The 25,645-nt window shown below is 48.7% G+C and overlaps 1 protein-coding gene across 2 annotated transcripts in view; it reads left to right on the top strand.

Moving 5' to 3' along the window:
- The window catches only part of Mpped1 (metallophosphoesterase domain containing 1), a 78,850-nt gene that overhangs the window by 17,530 nt on the left and 35,675 nt on the right, over positions 1–25,645 (top strand). For both annotated transcript variants that reach the window (XM_021183538.3, XM_029470156.2), the window contains exon 3: positions 2,422–2,603. In XM_021183538.3, the coding sequence (XP_021039197.1) occupies positions 2,422–2,603 (182 nt within the window). The remainder of the gene's footprint in view (positions 1–2,421; positions 2,604–25,645) is intronic.

The following is a 25,645-nucleotide window of genomic DNA, read 5'->3' as shown; positions in this document are numbered from 1 at the left end:
TGTGTGAGTGTATGTGTTGTGTGTGTGTGGTGTGTGTGTGTGTTTGTGGGGGTGGTGGTGTGTATGTGTATGTATGTGTGGTGTGGTGTGTATATGTGTGTGTGGTGTGATGTGATGTGTGTATGTGGTGTGTGTGTGTGCGTATGTACGGGGTGCATGTGTGCGTGTGTAATGGGTGGGAGAACAAATGGATTTATTTGGTTTACCTGAGTTCCTGTGTCCACCAGTAGTCCAGTGTGATCTGCTGTGGTCCAGTCAGCACTGTCAGGATGGGCAGAAAGCACAGGCGGAAACCTCCCCTGGCCCCCAGCCTGTTAGACTGCCTTGGGGAGAAGATGCTGAGTCCCAGAGGGCACAGGGAAGGTGAGAATTGCCAGAAGGTTCCCATTCTAGAGCTGTTCATACACTGCCTCCTTCTGGACGCTTCCAGGAACCCAGAGCAGCGGTGGTTTTCTCTGATTCTCAACCCTTCTGCTGCCTCATCACCACTGGGAACCACAGGGTCACATCCTAGTCAAATCGGTAGCTCTTGGTGGGCAGGATCCTAGCCTGTTCATCCCTCTGGTCCTCATTAGGCTTGGAGGGGGGAGGGATCCAATTAGGTCCTCAGGACTTGTGCTAATTGAACACAGGATGCATGGATGGAAAGAGGAGACAAGAGCTCAGCTCCAACCCAGTACCAGCCCAGCGTCAGCCGAGCGCCTTCCTGGCCTCCCATTACTGTACTCATTTGGAAAATTTCTCTGTCTTCCCAGTCAGCTTAGCTCCAAGCTACTGGGGCTCCATCTAGGCTTAACAACCCCCAGAGGGGACCAAGGGTGCTTCCTCCTGTGGTGCCTGAGGGATGGGGAGAGGCTGGAGTGGTCCCTCCACCTGCTGCAGATCCAGCAGGAGGATGCTTCGTGCACATTAGCATGCTGAACCCATGTCTCTCATAAGGTGTTAATTAAATTTCTTCGAAGTATATTGTCTGAAAAAAAAAGGATAATTAGAAAGATGTCTTTAAAAGTATTTATGTAACTGATACGGTACTGCTTTTGGTTTGACGCATAATTAGATTTAAACACGACTCCTCCAGCGGCATACTCGTTTGGAGAGGGCTGCTTGTTGAAATGTCATCGTGTTGTTTTTAAGCGTTGGGAGCCTGGTGAAGTTACCAGGATGCCTATATGCTCTGTGAAGAACACAGGATGAGTGGCTTATGGTGGGGTCCTCAGCCAGCTGCTGGGGCTCCTGGGAACCGGGATGTAGCTTGTGCTATGCTCTTTTCATTTCTGGAATGTTCTAGCTCAGGTGCAAACCCAGGCCATGGGTTCTGCTTGTGTCTAGGTGACAGTGGCTGAGCTGGGCGTAGGAACCTAGTTTTTCTGACTGCAGGGGTCTTTGTCTTGCACAATCCCAGAAGGCTCTTGGTATCAAAATGACTGAAACTGTCACCGGTCTTTTGGGGCCCCTCCTCTGCTGTTCTTCTTGGAGATGGGACTTCTGCATCCTTTGCACTGTGATGAGTGCTAAACTCAGGACCAGTTTTCTTGAATGGATCAGGGATTTCAGGCTACACAGTGTCAGCGCAGCAATAGTGCCCCTGGGGGTGAAAGATGGTTTTGAGAGGTTGAAAAAAAAAATCTGACTTCTAGCCAAAGCAGAGACAGCTAGCACAGGAGACAGAGTGTTTCTCCAGAGAAATCTCTACAGGCCCAAACGTTGTGAGCAAAGCTGGAAACGCTGCTTTCGTTCAGAACAGCTCGGCTGTAATTTTAGGCGCTGTATGTGGTCACGATGATCAGACATTCATGGTCGTCCTCTGTGGTTCCCATGTTGCTATGACAAAATAAAACCCCCCAAAACTCAAACAACAGCAACCAAAAAACCCCCAAAACAAAGAAACCAAAAAATAAAACACAAAAGAAAAAATAACAGATGAAGCAGCTTAAAACAGGAAGGGTTTATCTCGGCTCACGGTTCGAGGATACAGTCTGTCATGGCAGGGGGGTGGGAGGTGGGGGGGAAGCATTTTGGCAGGAGCGAGATGCAGCTGGTCACACTGTGCTGGATGCCAGATGACAGGTGCTGCTCACCTCTCCTTTTTAAAAATCAGTCTGGAACTCCAATGGAGCCCCCTCCATTCAGGATAAAACCTTTAGGGGAAATATCCTCGTAGGCCCTCTCAGGCCTGTGTTTTCATGGTGATTCAAAATTCCACCAAGTAGACAGCAAAGATTAACCCTTACACCATGGGACAGGGGAAGCTGAGGCGTAGGGGACAAGGACATTTTGCTGGATCCTCTAGAAGGCTCATGTTCAGTTGGACACTGATTTGATGGGGTGAGGAGCATGGAAGGGCTGTATTCTGGAGACCCAGCGCCCCACAGGTCACAACCCTGTGACCCCAGTAACCTGCAGCCTCTTCTCTCCCTGCAGGGTGGACCCAGTGCCTCACGATGCCCCAAAGCCACCTGGCTACACACGCTTTGTCTGTGTTTCTGACACTCACTCAAGGACAGATCCCATTCAGATGCCCTACGGCGATGTGCTGATCCACGCTGGGGACTTCACGGAACTGGGGCTCCCAAGCGAGGTGAAGAAGTTCAATGAATGGCTGGGTAGGTCTTGCATGCTGAGCACACTTGGTGTGTTTGGGAGGATGTGATATCTGGAGCTGCCCTCTCCTATCTGGGTGTCATCCCTGCCCTGCCCTGCCCTGCCCTGTCCTGCACCTTCTGGGTCTGGGCCTATCCACCACCTTGGGGAGCCTTCCCTGCCTTCTCAGACTGGGTTTTGTACCTTTCTCCCGTCCCACCTGGGGCCCCCCTTTTCAACACTGATCTTGACTCTGACTTGTTTGTCACAGTCATGGAGACACTTCTAAAGGGGCTTGGCTCCCGTGTATCTGGTCCACATGTGTGTTCAGGCCTGAGTGCCTGGCATAGGTGCTCACAAAGCAACTGGTAAATGAATGAATGAATGAATGAATGAATGAGTGAGTGAGCTGGTGAGAGGTGAATGGCTTTTTGGGAACAGTGATACCAGGGATGGTTCTCTACTCATATGCTTGTGGTTCATCCTCCAGTGAGGACAGCCCTCTGCTCTCACATGGGTGGCCCCATGTGGATATAGGCACCTAAGGCTGTGCTTTCTGTGGCCAGCAGCTGGTGTGTAGGCAGAGGCAGAGCCTGGCCCTGCAGGTCATGGCGGGCACAACTTTGTCCAGGTGCTTTTTGTTTTCACTAATAAAGAGAGAAACTAGCATACTCCTCTCCCAACACTGAGGGTAGGGACTTGGCATGTTCTGGAATCTGTGGAAAAGTCACAGTGAGGTGGCTCTGTGTCTGCCTTGGGGAGGGGTGGGCAGATGGATGGCTCCTGGGTAGCCTGGTGCCCAGGCCTGCTGTCCTGGAGAGGAGACGTAGATGTGTCGATCCTTCCCCATGGGAAGCTCCCCGGTGACTGCCACTGCGGCTGCCAGAATTTACAGTCCTTTGCAGTCCCTGGGTGTGCCATGGTGCAGCTGGCTGGGAGCTGTGGAGCAGGGGCTGGCCATGAGGTGGGTAGCTGCAGCGAGTGAAAGGCCTGGCTCTGCCAGGGGAGACAAATATTTACAAGCAAGGCTTTGCTTCCACTTGGCAAGCTTGGCATTTTAAATATTGATTTTTTTTTCCAAATGGGAAATTTTAATCCAGCCTCATTTGGGCTGGAGACACGTGAAGGATAGGGTAGGGGAGTGTGTAGCCAAGGCCAGCGACAGCCAGGTGTCTCCCTGGCCACCCTCTGGGCTGCCTTCTTCAGGGTTCTTTATGCCCAGGTGAGTGCTTTATCTCTTTTGCTATGAGTGACAAAAGATGAGAGGCTCTATTTGGCTGGGTGAGGGTCACCGCAGGCCAGACACTTGCCATGGGCCAGGCCCTGTGTGGCAGGCTCTTGTTTTGTCGAGATATTTCTCTTCGCACCCTGTCTTGACAGATGAGACTTCACGGGCCCTGCAGTGTGGCTCAGATACTCAGCTGAGTGGTCCATGGGTCTGGGTCACCAAGGGACCAAGGGAGCATGGGAGCGGGCTGTGGCTTTCACCAGGGAAGGGAAATCTTCAAGGGGGGGGGCTTGGCTTGGAGGCTTGGGCCTTGACAGAAGCGTTGAATCTCAATAGGTGTGGTCAGATGGTTTGGGGGCAAAGCATGGACCCTGAAGGTTTCTTTCCACAGGGTCTTTTTTCCTTGGCTGCCTTGAAGTGTTTTGGAGAGCCCAGGACTGTCACTGTATAGGGTGAGCTGCAGACTGGAGAGCAGGGAGCTGCCTGCTAGTGTTGATCCAGGGCCGGGGCCAGGAATTAGCCACTTGGTGAAAAGGTTATGAGAGAGAGAGAGAGAGAGAGAGAGAGAGAGAGAGAGAGAGAGAGAGAGAGAGAGAGAACAGAGTGCATGTGTATCTAGCACGTGTTTCCTGAGCATCAACTCTGTACCCTCTTGTGCAGAATCACCTCCTTCAGCCCTGATGACAGGAGGGAGCAGCTCTTGTTAGCTCCACTCTGTAGAGTAGAAAACGAAGGTCCAGAGAAGCGAGGCAACTCGCCCTAGGTCACACAGCTAGTATGTGGCAGAGTTGGGAATCAAACTCGGGCAGTAGGACTCTGCAGCAAGGCTCTTTGCTGCCTCTCTCACTCTTAGGAGTAGCACGTGTGGCTTCACCATTTGCAGCAGACACCCAGGGTCTGCTTCCTGGGCCAGACCGTGACAGCTGAAGGTCTTTTCTGACCCCAGTTATCCCATTTAGCATAGTGGTCGGGCTCCCTTTGCCTTGTCCACCCCCAAAGACAGATTGGTTGGCGGGTGGGAGAGACCGTTAAGCTCCGTGGACTGGAAAAGTGCGGAGTGCGTGTCACAGGTGCTTCTGCGAACTGCGGTTTGCTGTATCAGGACTCCCCTAGGACAGGAGGGGAGCAGGCTCAGGAGGGAGACTGTGCAGAGGTGAGCTGGCAGGGCTGGCTGTAAATTCATGTCAACTATTTCTGAAAGTTCCGAGACTCCGTTTCCGAGTGTTGACGTGTGATCTCTGCAGTCAGCCGTCTCTGTAGACAGAGAACAGACGGCCGGAAGAAAGTGTTCTTCTGATCCATCCATAGGAAAGTCAGCCTGTGTCAGGTGCAGAGACAGTGAAGAGGAAAGGTCCCAGGCCCCGCTCCGTCTGGTGGGAAGAGGGTTGACGGAGAGAAGCAGGAATCTGCTGAGGATTGACCTGGGGACCCAGGGATGTGGTACTGCAGGTTGGGCGGTCATGGGACATCCTGCAAAGCTGACCTCAGACTAGGCTGGAGGGTGAACAGAGAGTGGAGAAGGCTGTGGGCTGGAGGGGGCATGGTTGCCATAGGCTCTGAGGTGGGTCAGAAAACAAAATGGATGCATTGAGGAGAGCTGGCTAGGAAGTAGGGCTAGGATTCTAAACGTGATGGAGGCTTTCTGATTTAATGGGATGTGGCGGGGGGGGGGGGGTCCCCATGGCTTTCCAAAGGCAGATCTGGATAGTGAGTCAGGGTGGCAGCATCACGGGCAGAAACTCTGGAAGGTTCCAGAATTGCCATCTGGGTGGCAGGATCAGGAGATTCCCTTCTTCACGGCCCCGCTTTCTCCCAGTTCCTTCAGGGGAGCGAGCGCTATTCTGCAGCAGGTAAAGTCAGAGCTTTTGGCTCTGAGGAGACCTGGTCTTTCTGGTGACTGGTGCTGTGTGCCTATCCAGGAGGGATGGATGGACAGCATGGACAAGAGTCGCCCCTGGCTATTCAGTCACCCCAATGTACCCAGAGCCTTTCTTAGCCTGCAGGCCGTGTTACCTCCCACATCCTGGACCTGAACCCCAAGCAGGGTCTTCGCCACCTGCTGGCCTCAGGGATAAGATGTGAAGTTCCATTCCAGGCCAGTTCCTGTTAGACAGGAAGGAGGTGTGAAGCTAGCACAGAGACTCAGTGAGACAGGCTGAGGTACCACATGTCCTGTGTTTTCCTCAGGACAGGTATCCATCAGTGTCCTTGGAGCAGTGCCGTATTTCTTGTGTAACTGTCCCAGTCAGAAGTTAAGAAATGGCTGAGGACATTGCCTCAGGCAACACAGTGATCAGCAGGCAGCACAGAGTCCCTTCCCTCCCCAAGGCTGGTTGGTTCAGAGTTCCCCAGGTGAGGACACCAGGTGAGATTCCTATTGCGAAAATACCAGCTCATAGCCGGGCTGCCTGGGACTGCCTCCTGGCTCCTGGCTGGGGGCACATGGCCTTCATTCCCATTTGCAGCTTCAGGCCTTGGCACGTCCTAGGGTGAGCAGCCCCTTCCTTCCCATCATCCCAGCCCCCAGCCTCTGTTCTGTGTACCTGGCACCTCACTGACACTCCTGCAGAGTTTTCCCTCCTGTGTCCTGGGCCCCCTCTGCTTCTTTATCATGTTGTTGGAACCCCATCCTGACCCATGGAGTGTGTGTGTGTGTGTGTGTGTGTGTGTATGGGGAGGTTCCTTTGTTCTCCCTCTCAACCACAGGCAGTGCCCCAGCTCTTATCCCACCCAGACCAGTGGGATACTTCCAGCTTTCTCCAGGGCCAATGGATAGTTCAGGCTGCCCCAGACTCCTCCTCACAGGCATCACTAGGCCTTTAGGCTTGTCTTTACTTTCCAGAGCTCTGCCCCACCCCCATGCCTTGCAGAGCAAGCTGCACCTTACCACGTAACTAGTGGCTGGTGGCTGCCTGTCTGGATCCCAATGTCATCTGTCCTCTTGGCCCGCTGGCCTTCTCCACTCACCTGCTGAACAGGTGTGGCACTGGGTGAGCCAGCCCACCTGGCTCCTGTTCATCCTGTGGGCTCCTGTGGGCCCCTGAAGGCCTGAAGATGGAGACCAGGCTAGCTCAGCCGAGGCTGCTTAGCCTTGAGCATGGAGGCTAAAATCAGAACGAGGTTTGTGGCGGGCACAACAAACCAGCTGATTTAGTCACTCGGCCTCGGGCAAAGGAGGAAGACTGGGAGGGGGGGCTTAATGGAGTGTTTAGAAGTTATAATTAACTTTTCCTGGCACCCTGGCATCGAACGATAGAGAAGACAATATAAAAGGGGGCCAAGGATTTAGTTAAATAGAGCTCCGTCTTCTGCAAGGAAACCCTTAATTAAAATCTGCGAGGGAGGAAGTGGGGGGTTGGTGGGAGGAAGTCTAGATTTACTGCAAACCCGGGGTCTGGATATCGCCTCATTTGTGATGTTGCTGTGACCGTGCTGAAGGCCCAAGGCCTGCACGTTTCTGTCTCTCTGCAGTTCAAGCCGGTGGAGGAGCAGGAAGGTTGGCCCTGCCAGCCCCCTGTATAGTGGGTTCAGCTCATGGTCTACATAATCTAATTACTCCTTTCGAAAAATGTTTCCGACGATGCTGTAGTTGGATGGTCCTCTTCAGTCACCTCTGATTGGCTGTCTCTGGTTAGGTGGTCCCTGTTGTCCCTCACCTCTTGGGAGGCCAGTCTTGGACTTGGATGGGAGGGGCTCTGTAGCTCACGGCTTCTTGACCCGAGAAGTTGGGCAGATTTCCACTTCCATCTGATTCCTTTAGTTCTTGATTTCTTATCTATCCCCTCTGTGTCTCCACGCCTCAAGACACGAGGCTCTCCACTCCTGAGAGTGCTTCTGATCTGTGTGTGCATCTGGTCCCAACTCCAGTGTCAGGCCCTCATCCCTCTCCACTCCCACAATGGCTACCTGGTTGTACTTTATGGCCACTTTAGCCCAGTAGCCTGGGGGCATCTGCACTCGTAACTGCCTGTGTGGTAGCATGGGCTGGGCTCTTAGTGCTGGGGTGTCAGGATGGGTAGGCCTTATGCTTATGTCAGGACCCAGAAAACTTGAAGTCATGTCCCTGGGGCCACTTGTGGCTCTGTTCTAAGCAGTTGGTTGACCACCTCCCATTCATATCAATCAAATGAGAGTCCTGAACCTTGGTTATAAGACTAGAGTTTCCTGGTCCCATCCAGGATCCCAGTGCAGCTGGGGTCCACAAATCTTGTGATGTCCCCACCCCAGCATAAGCTAGTAGAGGGGTCTGTCCTTCCCACCTCGCTGTGGAGACAGGCAGGGGACTTCATTCAGCCCAGTGGATACATCTCTGTGCTCTCTGATATGAAGATTCTATGACAATAACATGGAAGTATTCCTTTTCACCCCCGAGGTTGTGACAGCTAACCAAGTGAGGGTGGAACCATTTAGTAACTGACAGAAGACTCCAATCAACTCACAGAGTTGTGTTAGCTAACTGAGGCGGGGGCTGCCTAGAAGGACCCTCTGGGAGGGGCTGGAGCTGAGAAAGATCTAGCTGTGAACTTTCTGCTGCTGGGAGCCCAGATGCAGGCCACTTGTCTGCAGCCTCTGGAGTTAAACCTTAGCTTCATTGAGGTGACCAAGAGCTTCTGAGGGAGGGACAGGCCACACTGTGCTAGGGATCTCCACTGGCTGCAGGGTGGAGATTGAATATAATGCAGGAGACAGAGGCTGCTGGGCCTGGGAGGCTGCAGTTAGTGCTGGCCAGAGGCTATGGTGGCTCAGACTGACCCAGCAGTGCAGAGGCCCAGGGCCAGGGAAGAGAAACTAAAGGTGAGACAGGAGGAGACTGATGCCTGGTCCTCTCATCAGCAAGGACCACTGATCAGATGCTTGCTAAGAGGGTAAGAGGATAAGATGGGATAAAGTTCCTGTGGGGACACATTAGTTAAAAAAAAAAAAATCTAACCACAGTATGTGCTCAGACTCACAGGAGCTGCCTGTGTAAGCCTGCTCAAGACCAAGCTAGTCAACACTCTAGCACGTGGAGGGAGCTGGGGGGTCCTGAAGACCCCAGTCCACATGAGGAGACATTTGTCAGTTGCAGGTAGGTGGGAAAGGGAGAGTCATTTTTCTTGGGGGCATGGCCCCTGATAGGTTGTAGTAACTCCAGTAGATGGCCCTACTAAATGCATCTGGATAGCACTAGTTAAGCAGAAAGGAATAACGAGAAAGCAAGCAAGTAAGCAAGCAAGCCAGACAGACAGGTGGACAGACCAACAGGCAGAAGGACAGATAGACAGAGGGAGGGAGGGAGGAAGAGGGGGACACAAAGTTGAGCATAGGGGAATGATAGTGGAGCGATAGAGGAGGTATCATTAAAATATATTTTATTCCTGTATAAATATCTCAAAGAATAAATTTAAATAAATAGCCAATGTACCTTCTTGTCTTCTTGAAAGCTAACAATAGTTATTGTTGAGTGTGTACATTAGCTACAAAATTGGGCTCTAGTTCATTCTGTTGCCCACTACGTCAGTATTCAGACATTTTCAGGAGCCAAGACTCAGGACTGAATATTACAGTTTGTTGTAGTTCACTCTTGTTTCTTGTTGATTTATTTAATTTGCTTTTTTTTTTTAAAGGCCTTTAAAAATGTCCCATGTCCACTTTGTCACATGAGGTCATTTTTATAAAAGTATGTGACGTGTTTTTTTTTTACCCACCCCCTTTTTTACAACAGTATTATTCTGTGTGGAGAGGTTTCTGTGAGGTCACAGACAAGTTTGTGGGGTTGGCTTTCTCTCTCTATCTTTATGTGGTTCTGGGGATCAAACTCAAGTTGCCAGGCTGGTATGGCCAATGTCCCAGCCCCATGAACCATCACAGGGACCGCTCTCTTTCCCACTGTGGCTTGGCATCCTCTCTGGTAGCTTTGCTGTCAGACTCGGTCAGGCAAGGCTTCTGATGGGGTCGCTGTCACCAGCTTGTGAGAGAGTGACTGATGGGCGGGGCCAGTCTAGACCACTAGAGTGTGCCTCATGCTGTAGGGGTTGGGATTCACCTAAAAAATAATTTTCTATATTCTCTATTTAAAAAAAAAACCAACCTTACAAAGCCAAACTGTATTTTAGGGGCTAAAAGGGAGAAAATTAACTTCTAATAAAGATGAAAGAGCTGAGATCGGAGGTTGTAGTGGGCAATTTTGGCTAGCCATAATTACAGTATTTTCATGTTAATGCATAAGCCCCTTGAAAGGTGTGCTTAAGCGCTAATTACCTATTTACAACAGAATGGTTTCTCAAATGAAATGAGACCCGCAAGGGTTGTGTGTGTGTGTGTGTGTGTGTGTACTGTGGTCCACTGTGGTATATTTTATGGGTTTTTTTTAGGACCATAATCTAAAATATCTCTCTTTAAATAACAGCAACAACAATTATAACAAAAATGAAGTTTAAATAAGACAATTGTATTCCTCTAAGAGCTCCAGACTCCAGCAGTTCTAGTATGGTTTAGGACTTAGTTTTTGCTTATTTGTATCTTGTCTTATGTCAGAGGGTTTAGGATGTCTTACAAAACCAATAATGGTGTAATAAAAACACTTCAGTGTTCATGATGATTTAAAAACAAGCACCTGAAACTGGAAGTATCAATGCTTGGGCTCTGTGAGTGGAAATTGGGGTTTGAGCTTCCCGGGGTAGGGGTGGGGCACAGTGGAAATGGAGATTTGCCAATGTCGGCCCCTGTGATGTCTCTTTCCACTGACATTTCTCATTTAGCTCTGGGTTCACCTCCAGGGTTCCACCGGTGTCTCTCCCTGTGGGAGGATCTTGGCAAAGGATTTTATGTTTGGATAATCACAAAAGTTTGTTTAGTGTTTTCTAGTGTATAAAACATGTCCCTTTCTGTCACTCATTTTGAGCTTCCTGTCCCCCACACCACCCCCGCTTTCTTTTGGTCTGATTGAAGTCCCCTGCTGGTTTGGGAATTCTTTTCTACTGCCTCTACTTGGTTACTCATAACATCTTCACCTCCTATAGATAGTAAAATCAATCAGCGTGCCACCACTGTGCCCACAGATACCAGCCCCACCCTTGCCCCACTCCTGCCCTGCCCCGCTCCTCCTGTCACATCCCCTTCTGTTCTGCCCCCTCCTGCCTCCTCCTTGCCACTCTCTCACCGGCATCTTTACTGCCCAGAGATTCCACTTCTTGGCAGTTTTACAGCCCATCCCGATGGTCACCCTTCGTACTCGGTTTCCAGTTTTCAGGGTCTGTAACTTGGTAGGCATTAGGTGAGCGCCTTGTCTGGGTTCAACTCCAGACACTGGGGATTCAGCTGTGAGTCTCTGTGAAGCCAAGGGAGAGGGCAGAGCATACACAGCCAGAGCTGTGAGAGGACAAGGTGGTCTGGAGCAGAGAACATCAGGAGAGTCTAGGACCCACTGAGATGAAGGTGGAGCAGAGTGGGTGGCGTGGGTATTGACCATGTCCTGGCACATTCTGGGCAGGTACAAGGACTGGGAGATCCACTGAGTGGCTGAGGGAACATTCACGGAAGCCAAGGCCCAGTGAGGGTGGGAATGAAGTCCGGGAAGTGAAAGCTTCAGGCAGGAGGCACTTTGGTGGGCTTGGACATTGGGTAGTGTTTAGACTGTGGGAGGGTAGGCTCAGACAGGTTGTGGGACTGCAGGGAACCTAAGACTAAAGCTCCTACATACTGGTGGCCGTGTTTCCATTTCATCTAGTCTATACACACCTCCCTGACTCCACAGTTTGTGCTAGATTCTGAGGGATACAGTGGTAGGAACTGACTGAGACACCCACCCACCCCAGAGGCATTAAGACAAGAGGACAAGAAGACCAGAGGATGCGGAGACAGAGGAGGGTGATGCTGGGACCAGGTTGGACCATTTTGGCTTAAGACCCAGCTCATCTGCCTCCTAGTTGTGGCATGGGGGACAGGTGACTGTCCTCTGCAGTGATAAATGTGTTGTCCTTCTGGGTGGAGGACACAGTGTGATCGTGACATGTGGTCTGACCTTCCTTCTCATGTAGGGCTCATCTACACTAGTTAGTTCTTGGTCAGGGAGTGTGTGTTAGTCAATGTTTTCTCACGACTCTGACAAGAATACCTGACAAACCCAGCTCCAGGGAGGACGGTTTCATTCTGGCTCACACTTCCAGGGCACAGATCATCCAACAGGGAAGGCAGGGTGGCCATCATGTGAGGCATCTGGTCATGCTATGTCCACACTCAGGAAGCAGAGATGAATGCTGGTGCTCAGCTTGCTTTCTCCCCCCCCTCCAGGTTGGAACTCCAGCCTAGGGAATGGCACTGCCCAGCCTAGGGAATGGCACTGCTCAGCCTAGGGAATGGCACTGCCCAGCCTAGGGAATGGCACTGCTCAGCCTAGGGAATGGCACTGCCCAGCCTAGGGAATGGCACTGCCCAGCCTAGGGAATGGCACTGCCCAGCCTAGGGAATGGCACTGCTCAGCCTAGGGAATGGCACTGCTCAGCCTAGGGAATGGCACTGCTCAGCCTAGGGAATGGCACTGCCCAGCCTAGGGAATGGTGTTGCCCAGCCTAGGGAATGGTGCTGCCCAGCCTAGAGAATGGTGCTGCCCATGTTCAGGGTTGGTCCTCCTTCCTCATTTAAACCTCTCTGGACTGCCTTGCAGGCATATTCAGTTACCTCCTAAGTGATTCTGAAATGAGTGAAGTTGGCTGTGCAGATGAACCGTCCTGATGTGGCAGAGAACTAGCCAGCTGCTTGTTCAGAGTCGGGAAGTGAATCTTGCTTGGATATGCTTCCTCTTCTGCACAAACATGGAAGGATGTGTTTGGATGTGAAATAAGCCCGTGGGTTTTTAAAATGTCATTTTCATATTGGATCATATTCCAGAACAGGAATAATCAGGAAGCCAGGAAATCCTGGCCAACACAGAGCTAAAGTCTCATGTCCCTGTGCAAGAGCTCTGAAATGCCTGGAAGATTTTCTCTCTCTCAGCGCCCTGCACCAGAATCTGCACCTGGGCTCAGCATCAGCCTCCTGAGAAGCTCTGGGCCTGACTTCCTCTGGAGAAGGCTGTCACTCAGAGAGGTGGCAGGTGCTGGAGTCCTTGTTCTCAGCATAGTGCTGCTTCTTCTCAGGGGAGAGGTCTGCCATCCCAGTCTATTCATTGTGAGATTGTGTATGTTCTTCTGTATGTGTGTTCCTGTATGTGAGTATGTATGTATATATGTATGTATGTATGTATGTATGTATGTATGTGGGTACCTGTATATGTGTATGTATGTATGTATGTGTGTATGTATACACACACACACACATATATATATATATATATATACACATATACATACACACACACACACATATATATGTGTGTGTGTGTATGTGTGTGTATTCCTGTATGTGAATGCATGTATGTATGTTGTATGTTCCTGGGTGTGTATGAGTGTATGTATGTGTTCTTTTGTGTGTGTATGTATGTATGTATGTGTATATACATGTATGTGTTCTTGTGTATATATGTGTATATAAATGTGTTCCTGTATGTTTGTGTATACATTTATTTATGTATATGTGTGTTCCTGTGTGTGTATGTAAGTATGTACCTATGTGTGTTTCTGTGTGTGTCTAAGATGCATGTGCATTCCTTTGTGTGTGTGTGTGTATGTATGTATGTATGTATGTATGTATGTGTGTGTGTGTTTCCCTGTGTGAGGTATATGTGTGTTCCTGTGTACGTGTTTCTGTGTGTAAGGTACACGTGTATGTGGTTCCTGTTGTGGGGGTGAATGTGTGTATGTGTTTCTGTGTATGAAGTGTGTGTATGTGGGGGGGGTTCATGTGTGTGTACATGCTTACAGAGGTCAGAGGTCAGTCTCAGCTGCCATTCCTGACGTGCTCCTCCTCCACCTTGGTTTTTTGAGGCAGGATCTCACTGATCCTCCTGGATCACTGGCCATGGAGCCCCAAAGGTCCTCTGGTCTCTGCCTCCCATACTTCAACTACCAGTTTGAGCCACAATGCCCTGCCCAGCTTCTTGTGTGTGTGTGTGAACTGTTTCCATGCTTGTGTGTGTGTAGTGTATACTTTACCAATTGAGTCATCCTTCCAGTCCCTGGGTTTTGTTTTAAATCTTTAAAACCATCCTTTTGTTTATATTTTAGTAGGGTGGTCTGAAGGCCATGCATGCATTGATGTCAAGACTCTCTTCCGCCCCACGAGGGTTTTGGGGGATTAGGTCAGGTCATCAGTCCTGGCTACAAGCCCCTTTACCTACTGAGCCATTTTGCCTGCTTGTGTTGGTTTGTTTTTGAGGCCAAGTCTTAATTTTGCACAAGCTACAGCCCAGCCTGTTCTCAAGTGTGCCATCCTCCTGCCTCAGTTGAGATTATAGGCACATACCACTCTGCCTGGCTCTGGCCTTTCGTTTGCCTTCACATTGGCTCATCTCAGACTGTATTATCTGGCTCTCTGCTGGGCAGGTTCCCAGTGAACTCAAGGTTTCTCCTGTAAGACATCAGTGTTGCCCCTACCCCCATCAGGACCACACTTGAGTATCAAGGCCCTAGACTGGCACTTTCCAGAACTTTCCGAGGTCGTAGCAATGCTTTGTACTTGCGCTGTTCATGGGAGCCACTGGACTCATGGGAGTATCAGGCCCTTGAAATCCCAGTGTGAGTGAGGAATTAAGTTTTCCATTTTACTTGTTTGTAATCAGTTTGAAATGAAGTAGCCACAGGAGCCCAGGCCACTGGACAACACAGATGCGTCTGGAGGGATGCGTGGTTACTGTCTTCATTACAGACAGGGAAACAGTTCCATTTAGCAAGATAGCTGTGATAGAGTAAAAAGGAATGGTGTTTTATTGTGTCAACGCCAATGAAAGTCAAATCAAATTGAAGTTGCTGATAGGATTTGGGGATTTCAGCCTCCCAGGTTTCCTGTTGAAAAGCACATTTTCCTCCAAAGCCAAGTGGGAGTTCACAGGAGCTTAACAACAATGTCACAGTTCTCAGCCAGTTTCTTGTGTTTTCCTTTCTTCTAATCTGAGACGGGCAGCCCCAGGCCCGAGTAACACTGTCCCTACTTTATGGATGGGAAAACTGGAGACTGGGAGCCTCGATACTTCAGGGTGATGGTCTCTCTACAGAACCATGGACAGTGCCAGCCCTAGTAGGCACTTGATGGTGTTATTCCTTAAGTCTAGAAGGCCTTCATCTCATAATCCAACAGTTCTCAACTTTCTGGTGCTGCAGCCCTTTAATACAGTTCCTTGCGTTGTGGTGACCCCAACCATAAAGTTATTTTCATTGCTATGTCATAACTGCAATTTTGCTACATTTATGAAGTAATATAAGTATCTGTGTTTTCCAATGGTCTTAAGTGGCCCCTGTGAAAGGGTTGTTCAGCCACAGAAGGGGTTGGGACCCACAAGTCTTAGCCCATGGTCCAAGTTCCAGATGCAAGTCCCTTCACAGACACAGGTACTCTGGGCTTCTACCTAGGCCTCCCGCCCTGCCCCCAACAGTAGAACCCATTGAGGTTTCTACACATTGGAAAGGCAGTTGACTCCTGTATGTGGTCACCCCCTCCACATACTCCCTGCTGTGTGACCTTGAGCAGGGTGGTGAGCCTCACTGAACGGAGAGGCACCGAGAGGCCCTCTGTGAGCCTGAATGAGGCGGTTCGGAGGCTTCAGATGCGCCATCAGGTGCAAGGTAAATGAACTCACCATTTTTGCCTCAGCTGATGTGGTGAGAGACAGGGACAGTGGCTGCAGCTGGGAGTGTGGGAGGGTTGGGATATATTGGAGCTGCTGAGCAGGTGGGGGCTGCTTATTGATGCCATGGTTGGCAGAGCCCTGGGACCTTCCCAGGGACACCAACTGCTATGGGGACATGGTACATGAAGCAAGCCCATCACCCCAGTACAGTGGCCCTGAGACCAGGCATGTTCTTTTCAGGCATCAGCCTTGTTGGAAGCCGACCTATAAATTGACCCTGGTGGGGTAATCGACATCCCTTTCACACTGTGTATCTGAAGCCCAGAGTCCCTGAGCACCCCCATACTGTTAGGGCTTGTGGTTTTTGGAGGGAGCTGGGATGTGGCCATGTCTACAAACCCGGCTTGCATCATGTCCAAAATGAGGCCTAAGCTTTTGCGATGGGTTGGGCGATCCCCTCCCTGGCCTTGCCTGTTGGTGTGCCTCATGGGTAGACTTGAAAAATCTTTACTTCCCTACCGACGTCTGCCTCCACAGCCTTGAGGCAGCTGTATTGTAGGCTGCTGCAAGATCCGAACATGACAGTCATTAGGGGCTGCTGTGTGTAAATGCTGAGGTCCTCATGCCTCTGACTTTCAGCATGTGGTGTTGGATGCTTTCTGTCTGAGCTGCAGGTTTTTTTCTCTATAAAGGTGGCTGAGGTTGGAAGGGTCAGGGAGCAGCGAATATTCCGGGCTTGGCATGGGCCTGGTAAGGGACAGACGCACCATAATGGTCGTAGTGACTTCGGTGGTAACTGTATGCACACATCCAGAGAGCCTGGGGTGCGGTTTAGTGGTGGCTTTAATTATTAATACCATCCAAGTGTGTAGCTTCCTTGTTTTTTTAGACATTGAAAAGTTCGGATTTAGCCCTTTGAAATTTGTTTTCAAAGAAAAGCAGATATTTGAAGCACCGAAGTTTGTTCTCTGATTTCTCACAAGGAGAATTTCACACCTTTCTCAGAAAGCGTGAAGCAAATGAGGACCTGCAAGCATGCGGGGCCCTTTTGAGCTAATTCTGGGCTGGGTTGACAGCCGAGAAGCTGAAGGGGGAGCTGGGAGCTGACAGAGAGCTGGATTCCGTCACATCCCGAACCCTCAAAATAGTCACTCCCCAACTGATACCATCGTAGTAGCATTTGAAAAAAAATGTATTGAACAGTGCAACAACCTCCTTAAGGTCCCCCCAGAGATTCCCTGCTTGCTGTGTCCTGATACCTGGTGTGAGGGTTAGCTTTGTCAACTTGATACAGCCTAAAAATCACCCAGAAGAGGGCCTTAATGAGAGGTGTTTACATTGGCTTGGTCTAGGGGCTTATTTATATGTGAGAGATTGTTGTAATGACGTTGATTGATGTGAAAGGACACAGCCCACTGTGGGCGGCACCATTCTCTAAGCAGGAGGGTCTGAACTGGGTAAGAGTAGAGAAATCAAGTTGAGCACAAGGAAGTAAATGAGTGAGCCTGGCTCCATCCCATTATTTCTGCTCTTGACTGTGGATGTGACGTGACCAGCCGTTTGAAGTCCCTGCCTTGATTTCCCCATGATGATGGACTATAATGTGGCATTATAAGCTGAAATAAACACCCATTACCCCTAAGTTGCTTTCTGTAAGGTTGTTTTGTCACAGTAGCAGCAGTGAAACAGGACAACCTGCTTTGGTGGGACTTGTCTGGTTCCACCTCTCCCTCCATCCACTCTGGGCATCGACACTGTTGTCAAATAGGTTGCAATTGTTTTCCCCCCTCCAGCCTCTCTTGTATGTGATGCTCTTCTGGGGCACCCCAACCTTTGCAGGGGGAGCTGCTGCTTGGCCTTCATTGTTTCTTATGCAGACTCCCCACCCCACCCCCACCCCTGGCCAGAGAAAGGCCTCAGCTGCTTGCTTTTGCCACACTGTCCCCAAGACACTTAGGTGGGGACCTAGTCCTGCTGTCACTGTGAGGTGGCACCTGTAAGGGCCAAGGAAATGACTGTAGAATGAAGGACTGGGTAAATTGAGGCAGCAAGGCGATTTACTTCAGAGTGCCCAAGTGTCTAAGGTAATCATTCATCCTGAAGATGTCCAATTTTACAAAGAAATCTATTGGAAAATAGAAATCATCAACTTTTCTATTGTTTGTTGTGTATGCACGTGTGGGTGCATGCATGTGTGGGTGCATACATGTGTGGGTACATGCATGTGTGGGTGCATACATGTGTTTGGCGGCCTAGGTCGGCATCCACTGTCTTCCTTGGTCTCCATTGATGTTTTTGAGACAGTCTCTCACTGAACCTGGGGCTTACTGATTTGGCTAGACTGGGGCCAACGAGTTCCTGTGATCCTCCTGTCTCCCTGCTAACAAGTACTGGGGTTATGTACAGGTACTTCTGCACCTGGCTTTTATGTGAGTGAGGGGATCTGAGCTCAGGTGCCCATGCTTTAGAGCGGGCACTTTTACCTCAGAGTCATCCCCTCAGCCCCCAAAACATTGAGTCTAATCATGTCCTGATAATTATTTCTGTTGCTACCATAACGAACTTGGCTCTGGGTGAAACCTTTTCCCTTGTAGGTTGGCTCTAGCTGAGTGGCGTCTTAGGATCCTTTTGAGCCCTGCATCTTCTGTAACTCCAGGAAGGTGGCAGTCCTGCAGACCTGCTTCCCCCCAGGGGACGCTGTGCAACCTTCTGGTGGCGTGGAACCAAGGGCAGCTTTCTCAGAACGGCCTTTCTAGAACTCTGAGCGCCCGACACACTGAAGCTCCTTCTGCTGGGGCTGCTCACCTTTGCCATAATTTAAATCTATAAAAATTTAAATACAAGTCGTGGAAAAGAGCGCACATCCTAGTAGATGACACTTTAACATCTTTGATTTGTAAGTTTTGTTGCTGCTAGTTTTTAGACAGGGCCTCATGTAGCCCAGAATAGTCTCTGTAGCTGAGGATGACTGTGTACCTCTGATTCTCCTGCCTCCAGCTTCCGAGTGCCGGCATTACAGGCTTGTACCACCACATATGGTTTAGGCAGTACTGGGGCTGGGACTCAGGGCTTTGTGAGTGTCAGGCAAACACTCTAGCAACGGAACCTCTTCCCTGTCCCCAACTCAACTCTTTTTTTTTTTCATTCTGAGTCAGTGTATCACTATGTATCCTAGGGTAGCCTCAAAACTCATGATCCTTCTACCCGAGACTTCCAGGTACCGGTATTACACCCATGGGCCACCGTATCTGCTCTTTTTCTTTCAGTTCATTTTTGTATTTTTAAAACAAAGGTCTCATAAAACTCAGGCAGGCTTTAAACTTTCTGTGTAGTACAGGCTGGCCTTGAGCTCTTAGCCCTCCTGGTTTTACCTCCTAAGTCCTAGGATCACAGGTGGGTATCACCAAGCCTGACTTGTCTCGTGTTTTATCAGCATTTTCATCGACACACTTCTGGTGCATCTCTGGCAGTGCCACCACATTGATCCTCTGGCTGCTGTCAGTCTCAAGGGCTCTGTTTCACTCCTCACAGTTACGGATGCTGGGCATCTGAGTTCAAGGTTTTAGAAGCACCAGTTTCTTCTGGGGCCTCTCTCTGCAGCTTGTACATAGTTGTCTTTCTATTAAGCTTTATTTGCATATGTAGTTATTCTGTGTATGTGTGATGTATGTGTGTGTGAGATGTATGTGTGTATATGTGTGTGTGTATGTGTGTGTGAGATGTGTGTGTGTGTATGTGTGTGTGAGATATATGTGTGTGTGTAAGATGTATGTGTGTGTATGTGTGTGTGTGAGATGTATGTGTGTATATTGTGTGTGTGTATGTGTGTATGTGTGTGTATGTGTGTGTGTGAGATGTGTGTGTGTATGTGTGTATGTGTGTGTGTGTGTGTGTGTGTGTGTGTGTGTGTGTATGTGTATGTGTGTGCTGTATGTATGTGTGCATGCCACGGCTCATGTTGGAGGCTCTGGTTGGAGGATTACTTTCACTTTCTCAAGGGTTGTTCTTTCTTGGAGTTGAGGCAGTGACTCCCTTATTTCTGCCATGCTACTGTGTGCTAGCCATGTGCTTCCGGTTGGTTCTCCCATTTCTGCAAATTCTAGGGATTGGTCTCAGTTTGTCAGGCTCTCAGGACAAGCGCTGTCCCCGTTGAGTTTCCTGGGCCTGACTATGGCGTCTTCTTGCTATGACCTTGCAGGTGTCCCTTAGCCTGTGCCCACTCTCCTCTTCTTGTAAGGTCCATGTTTCATGTATTAAGGCTCCCCTCCAGGAGCCTTTTTATTTTAATTACCTCTTTAAAGGCCCAGCCCCCAATACTCATACTCTCAGGTCCTGGGTTTCTGGGCTTTGACATAGGATTAGACAGCACACATAGCTGTCAGCATCAGCACTAGAGTCATCTTCTTTCCCAGCACTTTCCCAAAACATCATATGTGCCTTCCCTCAGCAGTGCTTTTCAGCTTGATGCGCTGAGAGCCACGCTCCCCCCACCATGCACCCCCTCCACCACGCACCTGCTCTGCAGAACTCAAGTCCACCCCTCTCTCCGGCTGCTTTGAAGACTATCGACTTTGGCTTCTGGTGTTGACTATTGCATTTATCTCCTGAGGCTGCTGTAACAGATTGCCATAACCTGATGAGTTTGACACAACAGGAATTGATCTGTTCCCAGTTCTGGAAGCTGCAAATCTAAAATCTAAATGTCAGCAGGGCGGCTGTTCCCTCCCCAGGGCTTGGGTGGGATGAGGGTGGAGCATCTCACAAGGATGTGGCTGTTCACTCGCTGTGGCATGGGGATGGAGGGCAGAGGGCAGCCTCGGCTATCAGTCCTCACTTTCTGCCTTGAGAAGGGTCTTTTTCTTGTTTGTTTTCTGTGAGCACATGGATGTGAGCTTCCAGGAAGTCTCCTCTCTCTGTTTCCTGACTCTCTGTAGGAATGTTGGGATTTTAGATGCTCATCACTGAGCAATCTCTCCAGCCCAGAGCATTCTGGGTGCTTTTATTCCTTGTTCTTGCTCAGTTGCACTGGTTGGAGTCCCAAGTGCACTGCTGAACAGGAATAGAGAGAGTAGACACCCTTTGTCCTGTTTCTGGGCTTGCATCTTTTCGTTGTGATATTTGGTGTTGTAATGACAGGAAACTTACAGACGTTCTTTGTGGAGTGAGACGGTCCCTTTGTTGTTGTCAAGTGCTTCGCATCATGAAGGTACATTGAATTTTGTCAGATGTCTTAATCCATCTGTTCAGAGGATAGCATGGTATGGAGTACTGCGCTGTGTTACGTTGACTGCTGTGTATTTTTGGTTTTTTTTGAGACAGGGTTTCTCTGTATAGCCCTGGCTGTCCTAGAACTCACTTTGTAGACCAGGCTGGCCTCGAACTCAGAAATCTGCCTGCCTCTGCCTTCCGAGTGCTGGGATTAAAGGCGTGCGCCACCACACCCGGCTGACTGCTATGTATTGAGTTAACCTTACAGTTCTGGGATAAATCCAGTTTGATCAGATGTAGATGCTTTCTGTGTGCTACTGGGTTTGGCAATATTTTAAAATTTATTTTATTTAATTTTTAAATCATATATATGCATATAAATGTATATATGTAAATTGTGTGTGTGTGTGTGCAGGTGCCTAAAGAGGCCAGAAGAGGGCACTGGACTCCTTGAGTTGGAGTGGCAGCTGGTTGTGTAGTGCCTGATGCAGGTGATGGGAACCAAACTGAGGTCCTCGGGGTGAGTAGTGCTTGCTTTCAAGCACTGAGCCTTTTCTCCAGCCACTGCTAGGGCTACCTAGTCGCATCTTACTGACACTTTGTGTCTACACTCAGAATGGATACAGTCGGTAGTTTTCTTGTTGTGTCCTTGATTTAATCTAAGGGCCACACAGTAGACTGGAAAGTCTGTCTTCTTCTTGTCTGTGTCTTGGAGATGTTTGTCAGTGTCTTAGTCAGGGTTCCTGTTGCTGTGATGAAACACCAAGACCAAAGAGCAGGCTGGGGAGGAACCTGGCTTCATTTGCTTTACACGTCCACATCACCGCTCATCATAGAAGAAAGTCAAACAGCGCAGGAACCTGGAAGCAGGAGCTGATGAGAGGCCATGGAGGGTGCTGCTTACTGGCTTGCTTCTCATGGCTTACTCAGCATGATTTCTTGTAGAACCCAGAGCTGTAAGCCCAGGCTTGGCAGCACTCATGATGGGCTGGGCCCTACCTCATCAATCACTAATTAAGAAAATGCCTTACAGCCAGATCTTATGGAGCCATTTTCTCAAATAAGGTTCCCTCCTCTCAGATAACTCCAGCTTGTGTCAAGTTGAGCTAAGACTAGCCAGCACCGTCAGGATTGGTGTCAGTTTCTCTTGTACTGTGTGCATCACCCGTGAGGCTGACTAGTGCATGGCTTTTGATCTCTACACAATTCTTTTTTCTCTCTAGGAACACTTTCTGTCCTAAGGGCTACTTGATCTGATGTTGGGGCAGCCATTTCAGTGTTCTTTTTGTTATTGGTGGGTGGCATATCTTCTTCAATCCTTTCATTGTTACCTTCTCGTTTTTATGTTTTGCATTGAAACTGTCTTCTAGCCTGGCATGGTGGCTCATGCCTAGAAACTCAAAACCTGGAAGACAGGCAATGGGAATGCTATGAGTTTGGAGCCAGCCAGAGCTACAGAGTAAGACCCCTACCCCCCAAGCAAGCAAGCAAGCAAACAAACAAACAAACAAACATCTCTTATAAATAGCCTGTAATTGGCTTTTAAAAGTTCTGTTCTTTTAATCCCTGCCTTTTGATTGTAGTTTCTAAGCACTTCATATTTAATACAATCACCCATGAGGGGAGAGATTTACTATATCTCTCAGTCTCCCCCCTTGCAAACAGGTATTTTCTAATGAATCATTTTATAGCTATTTCCTGTCCTGTGGTTTCCCTCACCTGCAATTATGAGGCATCTTTATGACTCAGTGGTCCTCCCTCAGTAGTGTGGCCGGGCCATGTGGTGGTTCTATCTTAGTTTCCCTGCTGATTTCCATAGCGACTGCATCGACTTACAACAGCAGTGTAGGAGGGCTCTTTTCCATAGTCTCACCAGTATTTCTCATTATTATTGTTGCTTTAAGACAGGATCACTCAAACTTTGTTGTTATTGTTTTGAGACGACACGGTTTCTCTGTGTAGCTTTAGTTATCTTGAAACTTGCTCTGTAGACCCCAAAGATCTCTGTAGACCAGGTTGGCTGCAAACTCAGAGATCCACCTGCCTCTGCCTCCCCTGCCTGGGATTAAAGGTCTCAAACATTATAGCTCTGGTTCTCCTGGGACTCTTAATCCCCTCTCTCTGCCCCCCCCCCGCCGGTTGTGTGTACCACCATGCCCAGATTATTAATTTTTAAAATAGCTGTTCTGACTGAGGTGAGATAGAATCTAAATGGAATTTTAATTTGCATTTCTCTGGTGGCTATTAAAGATGAATGATTTTCACATTTTATGTGTGTGTGAGAGAGAAAGCATTATGTATATGTGTATGCTATACGCACATATGTGTGTGCCAACTCTCATACCTATGCACAACTGCAGAGGCCTGAGGAAGACCTCAAGTGTTGTGATCTGTCACTCTCCACTGCATTCCTCAGAGACAGGGTCTCTCGCTGGCTCTGAAGTTAGGCATCAGCTATCCACTGTCTCTACTTTATTCATAACTCCAGCAGTATAGACGTGTGTGTGCTCCTGCCCAGCATCTTATGTGGGTGCTGGGAGGGAGGGGTCCTCCTGCTGTGCAGTGAGCACTCCTGCCGTTGAGCCATCTCTCCAACTTGGTTCAAATCCTATCACTGCATATGTCTGTCTTTTCTTTGGGGGAAGTGTTGGATCAGATCTTTCACCCTTCTAGGAACCAGGTTGCTTTACTGTAGCTTCTATGGTTGGTGTAATCCTCTGGATATCGATTGTCCGTCTGATGAATGATTGGCAATGAGGACTCCTATCCTCTTTACTCTTTTGATTGTTCCCTTCACTGTGAGAGGAGCTATATATTTTGTTGCCCACATCAGAATCTCTTCAGTGTCTCCCCTAGCAGTTTCAAAGCTTTATTCTCGGTATGTAGAAGTCTGGTTTTCCATGGGTCTGTCATATTTGTCAAGAATCCAAAGGCTGCAGCTTTCATAGGTTGTATTTGGAGCCTTTATTATGCTCCATTGGTTTTCTAGTCTGTCTTTGTGTCAGTGCTTGCCATTGTCACGAGGGCTCTGTAGTGTGGTTTGAAGCCAGGTTTTGTGATGCCTCTGGCTGTGTTCTTTTTGCTTAGGGTTGCTTTGGCCATCTGTCTTTTGTGTTTGCATTTGAGTTTTAAGAGTGCCTTTTTTTTTTTTTTTTTTTTTTTTTTTTTTTTTTTTTTTTTTTTAGTTCTGTGAAGAAAGTCATTAAAATCTTTATGAGGATTGCACTGAATCTACAGATTGCTTTTGGCAATATGACCACAGAGCTGGGGAGATAACTTTGTAGATGAAGTGGTTGCTGTGAATGAAGTTCAGATCCTCAATGTCCAATATATGTAAATGCTGAGACAGTATGGTGGTTCATATATTCTCAGGAAGTGGAAGTGGGATCCCTGGAGCAAGCTGGCTAGCTAGGGTAGCTGGATCAGCAAGCTCTGAGTTCCAATGAGAGAGTGTAAGAAGGTGAGAGAGAGACCAAGGAAGTCTTGCCTCAGCCTCTGGCAACTATATGTACATGTTTATCTTCACATATATGTGTACCTGCACACATGTCAACACATACATGTACACCACATACATATGCCTGCAATGTTAATGGAATTTTCATGAGAATTGCATTGAACCTGTACATGGCTGTGGCTAGTGTGGCCATTTAAACAGTATTGATCGATCCTCCCAATCCATGAGCATGGGAGGTCTTTCCATCCTCTTGGGTCTTCTTCGGTTTCTTGCTTTGAGATTGCATGGCTGAGTTCTTTCCCATGGTATTTTGTTGAGGTTATTGAACAAAATTGTTTTCCTGGGTTTTTCTTCTTCAGTGCATTCATTATTGGTATATAGAAAAGTTACTGATTAAAAGTCTTTTTTAGACTTATTTGTGTGTGTGTGTCTGTGTGTGTGTCTCTGTGTCTCTGTGTGTGTGTCTGTGTGTGTGTCTCTGTGTCTGTGTGTGTGTCTGTGTGTGTGTGTGTGAGTCTGTGTGTGTGTCTGTGTGTCTCTGTGTGTGTGTGTCTCTGTGTGTGTGTGTGTCTGTGTCTGTGTGTCTCTGTGTGTGTGTGTGTCTGTGTCTGTGTGTGTCTCTGTGTGTGTGTCTGTGTGTGTGTCTCTGTGTGTGTGTCTGTGTGTGTGTCTGTGTGTGTGTATCTGTGTATGTGTCTGTGTGTGTGTCTGTGTGTGTGTCTGTGTGTCTCTGTGTGTGTGTGTGTCTGTGTGTGTGTGTCTATGTGTATGTCTGTGTGTATGTGTCTGTGTGTGTGTGTCTGTGTGTGTCTGTGTCTGTGTGTGTGTGTCTGTGTGTGTGTCTGTGTCTGTGTGTGTGTGTCTGTGCCTGTGTGTGTGTGCATGTGTCTGTGTCTGTGTGTTTGTGTCTGTGTGTGTGTGTGTCTTTGCCATGGTGCATACATAGAGGTCGGGAACCTCGGTCCTCAGACTTGGCAGTGAATGCTGTTACCCATTGGGTTCACTTGCCAACCAGAGTTACTGACTTTTGCTTCTTGATTTTGTGTCCTGCTGGCTTGCTATATTTGTTCATCAGTTTTAAAAGTCCCCTGGTGGATGGAATATTTGGGCTCCCCTAGTTACAATACATATCAACTCCAAACAGGGGGTAACATGACTTCCTTGTTGGTATTTTCATTCTCTTTATTTCTTCTTCTTCTTGATGGATCGCTCTGGCTAAACCTTGAAGTTCCAGATTAAGTACAAATGATAGGAGTGAGTACTCTTCTCTTGTTCCTTCATGGTTTTCAGGGAATTTTTTTTCCTGTTTTCAACTAACAGGCACGATATTGGCTACACATTGGCTTTGCATAGCTTCAATTATATTGAAGTATGGTTCTTCTTCACTTGCTTTCCCTCCAGCTTTTATCACGAGGGGTTATTGAATTATGTCATAAAGCCTTTGGCATGGTCGTGTGATCTTTGTCCTCAA

This window comes from Mus caroli, unplaced genomic scaffold (genome assembly GCF_978045245.1).
Source record: "Mus caroli unplaced genomic scaffold, Mus_caroli_1 scaffold_16, whole genome shotgun sequence".
NCBI classification, from domain to species: domain Eukaryota; kingdom Metazoa; phylum Chordata; class Mammalia; order Rodentia; family Muridae; genus Mus; species Mus caroli.
This window is presented reverse-complemented; position numbering and strand designations above follow the sequence as displayed.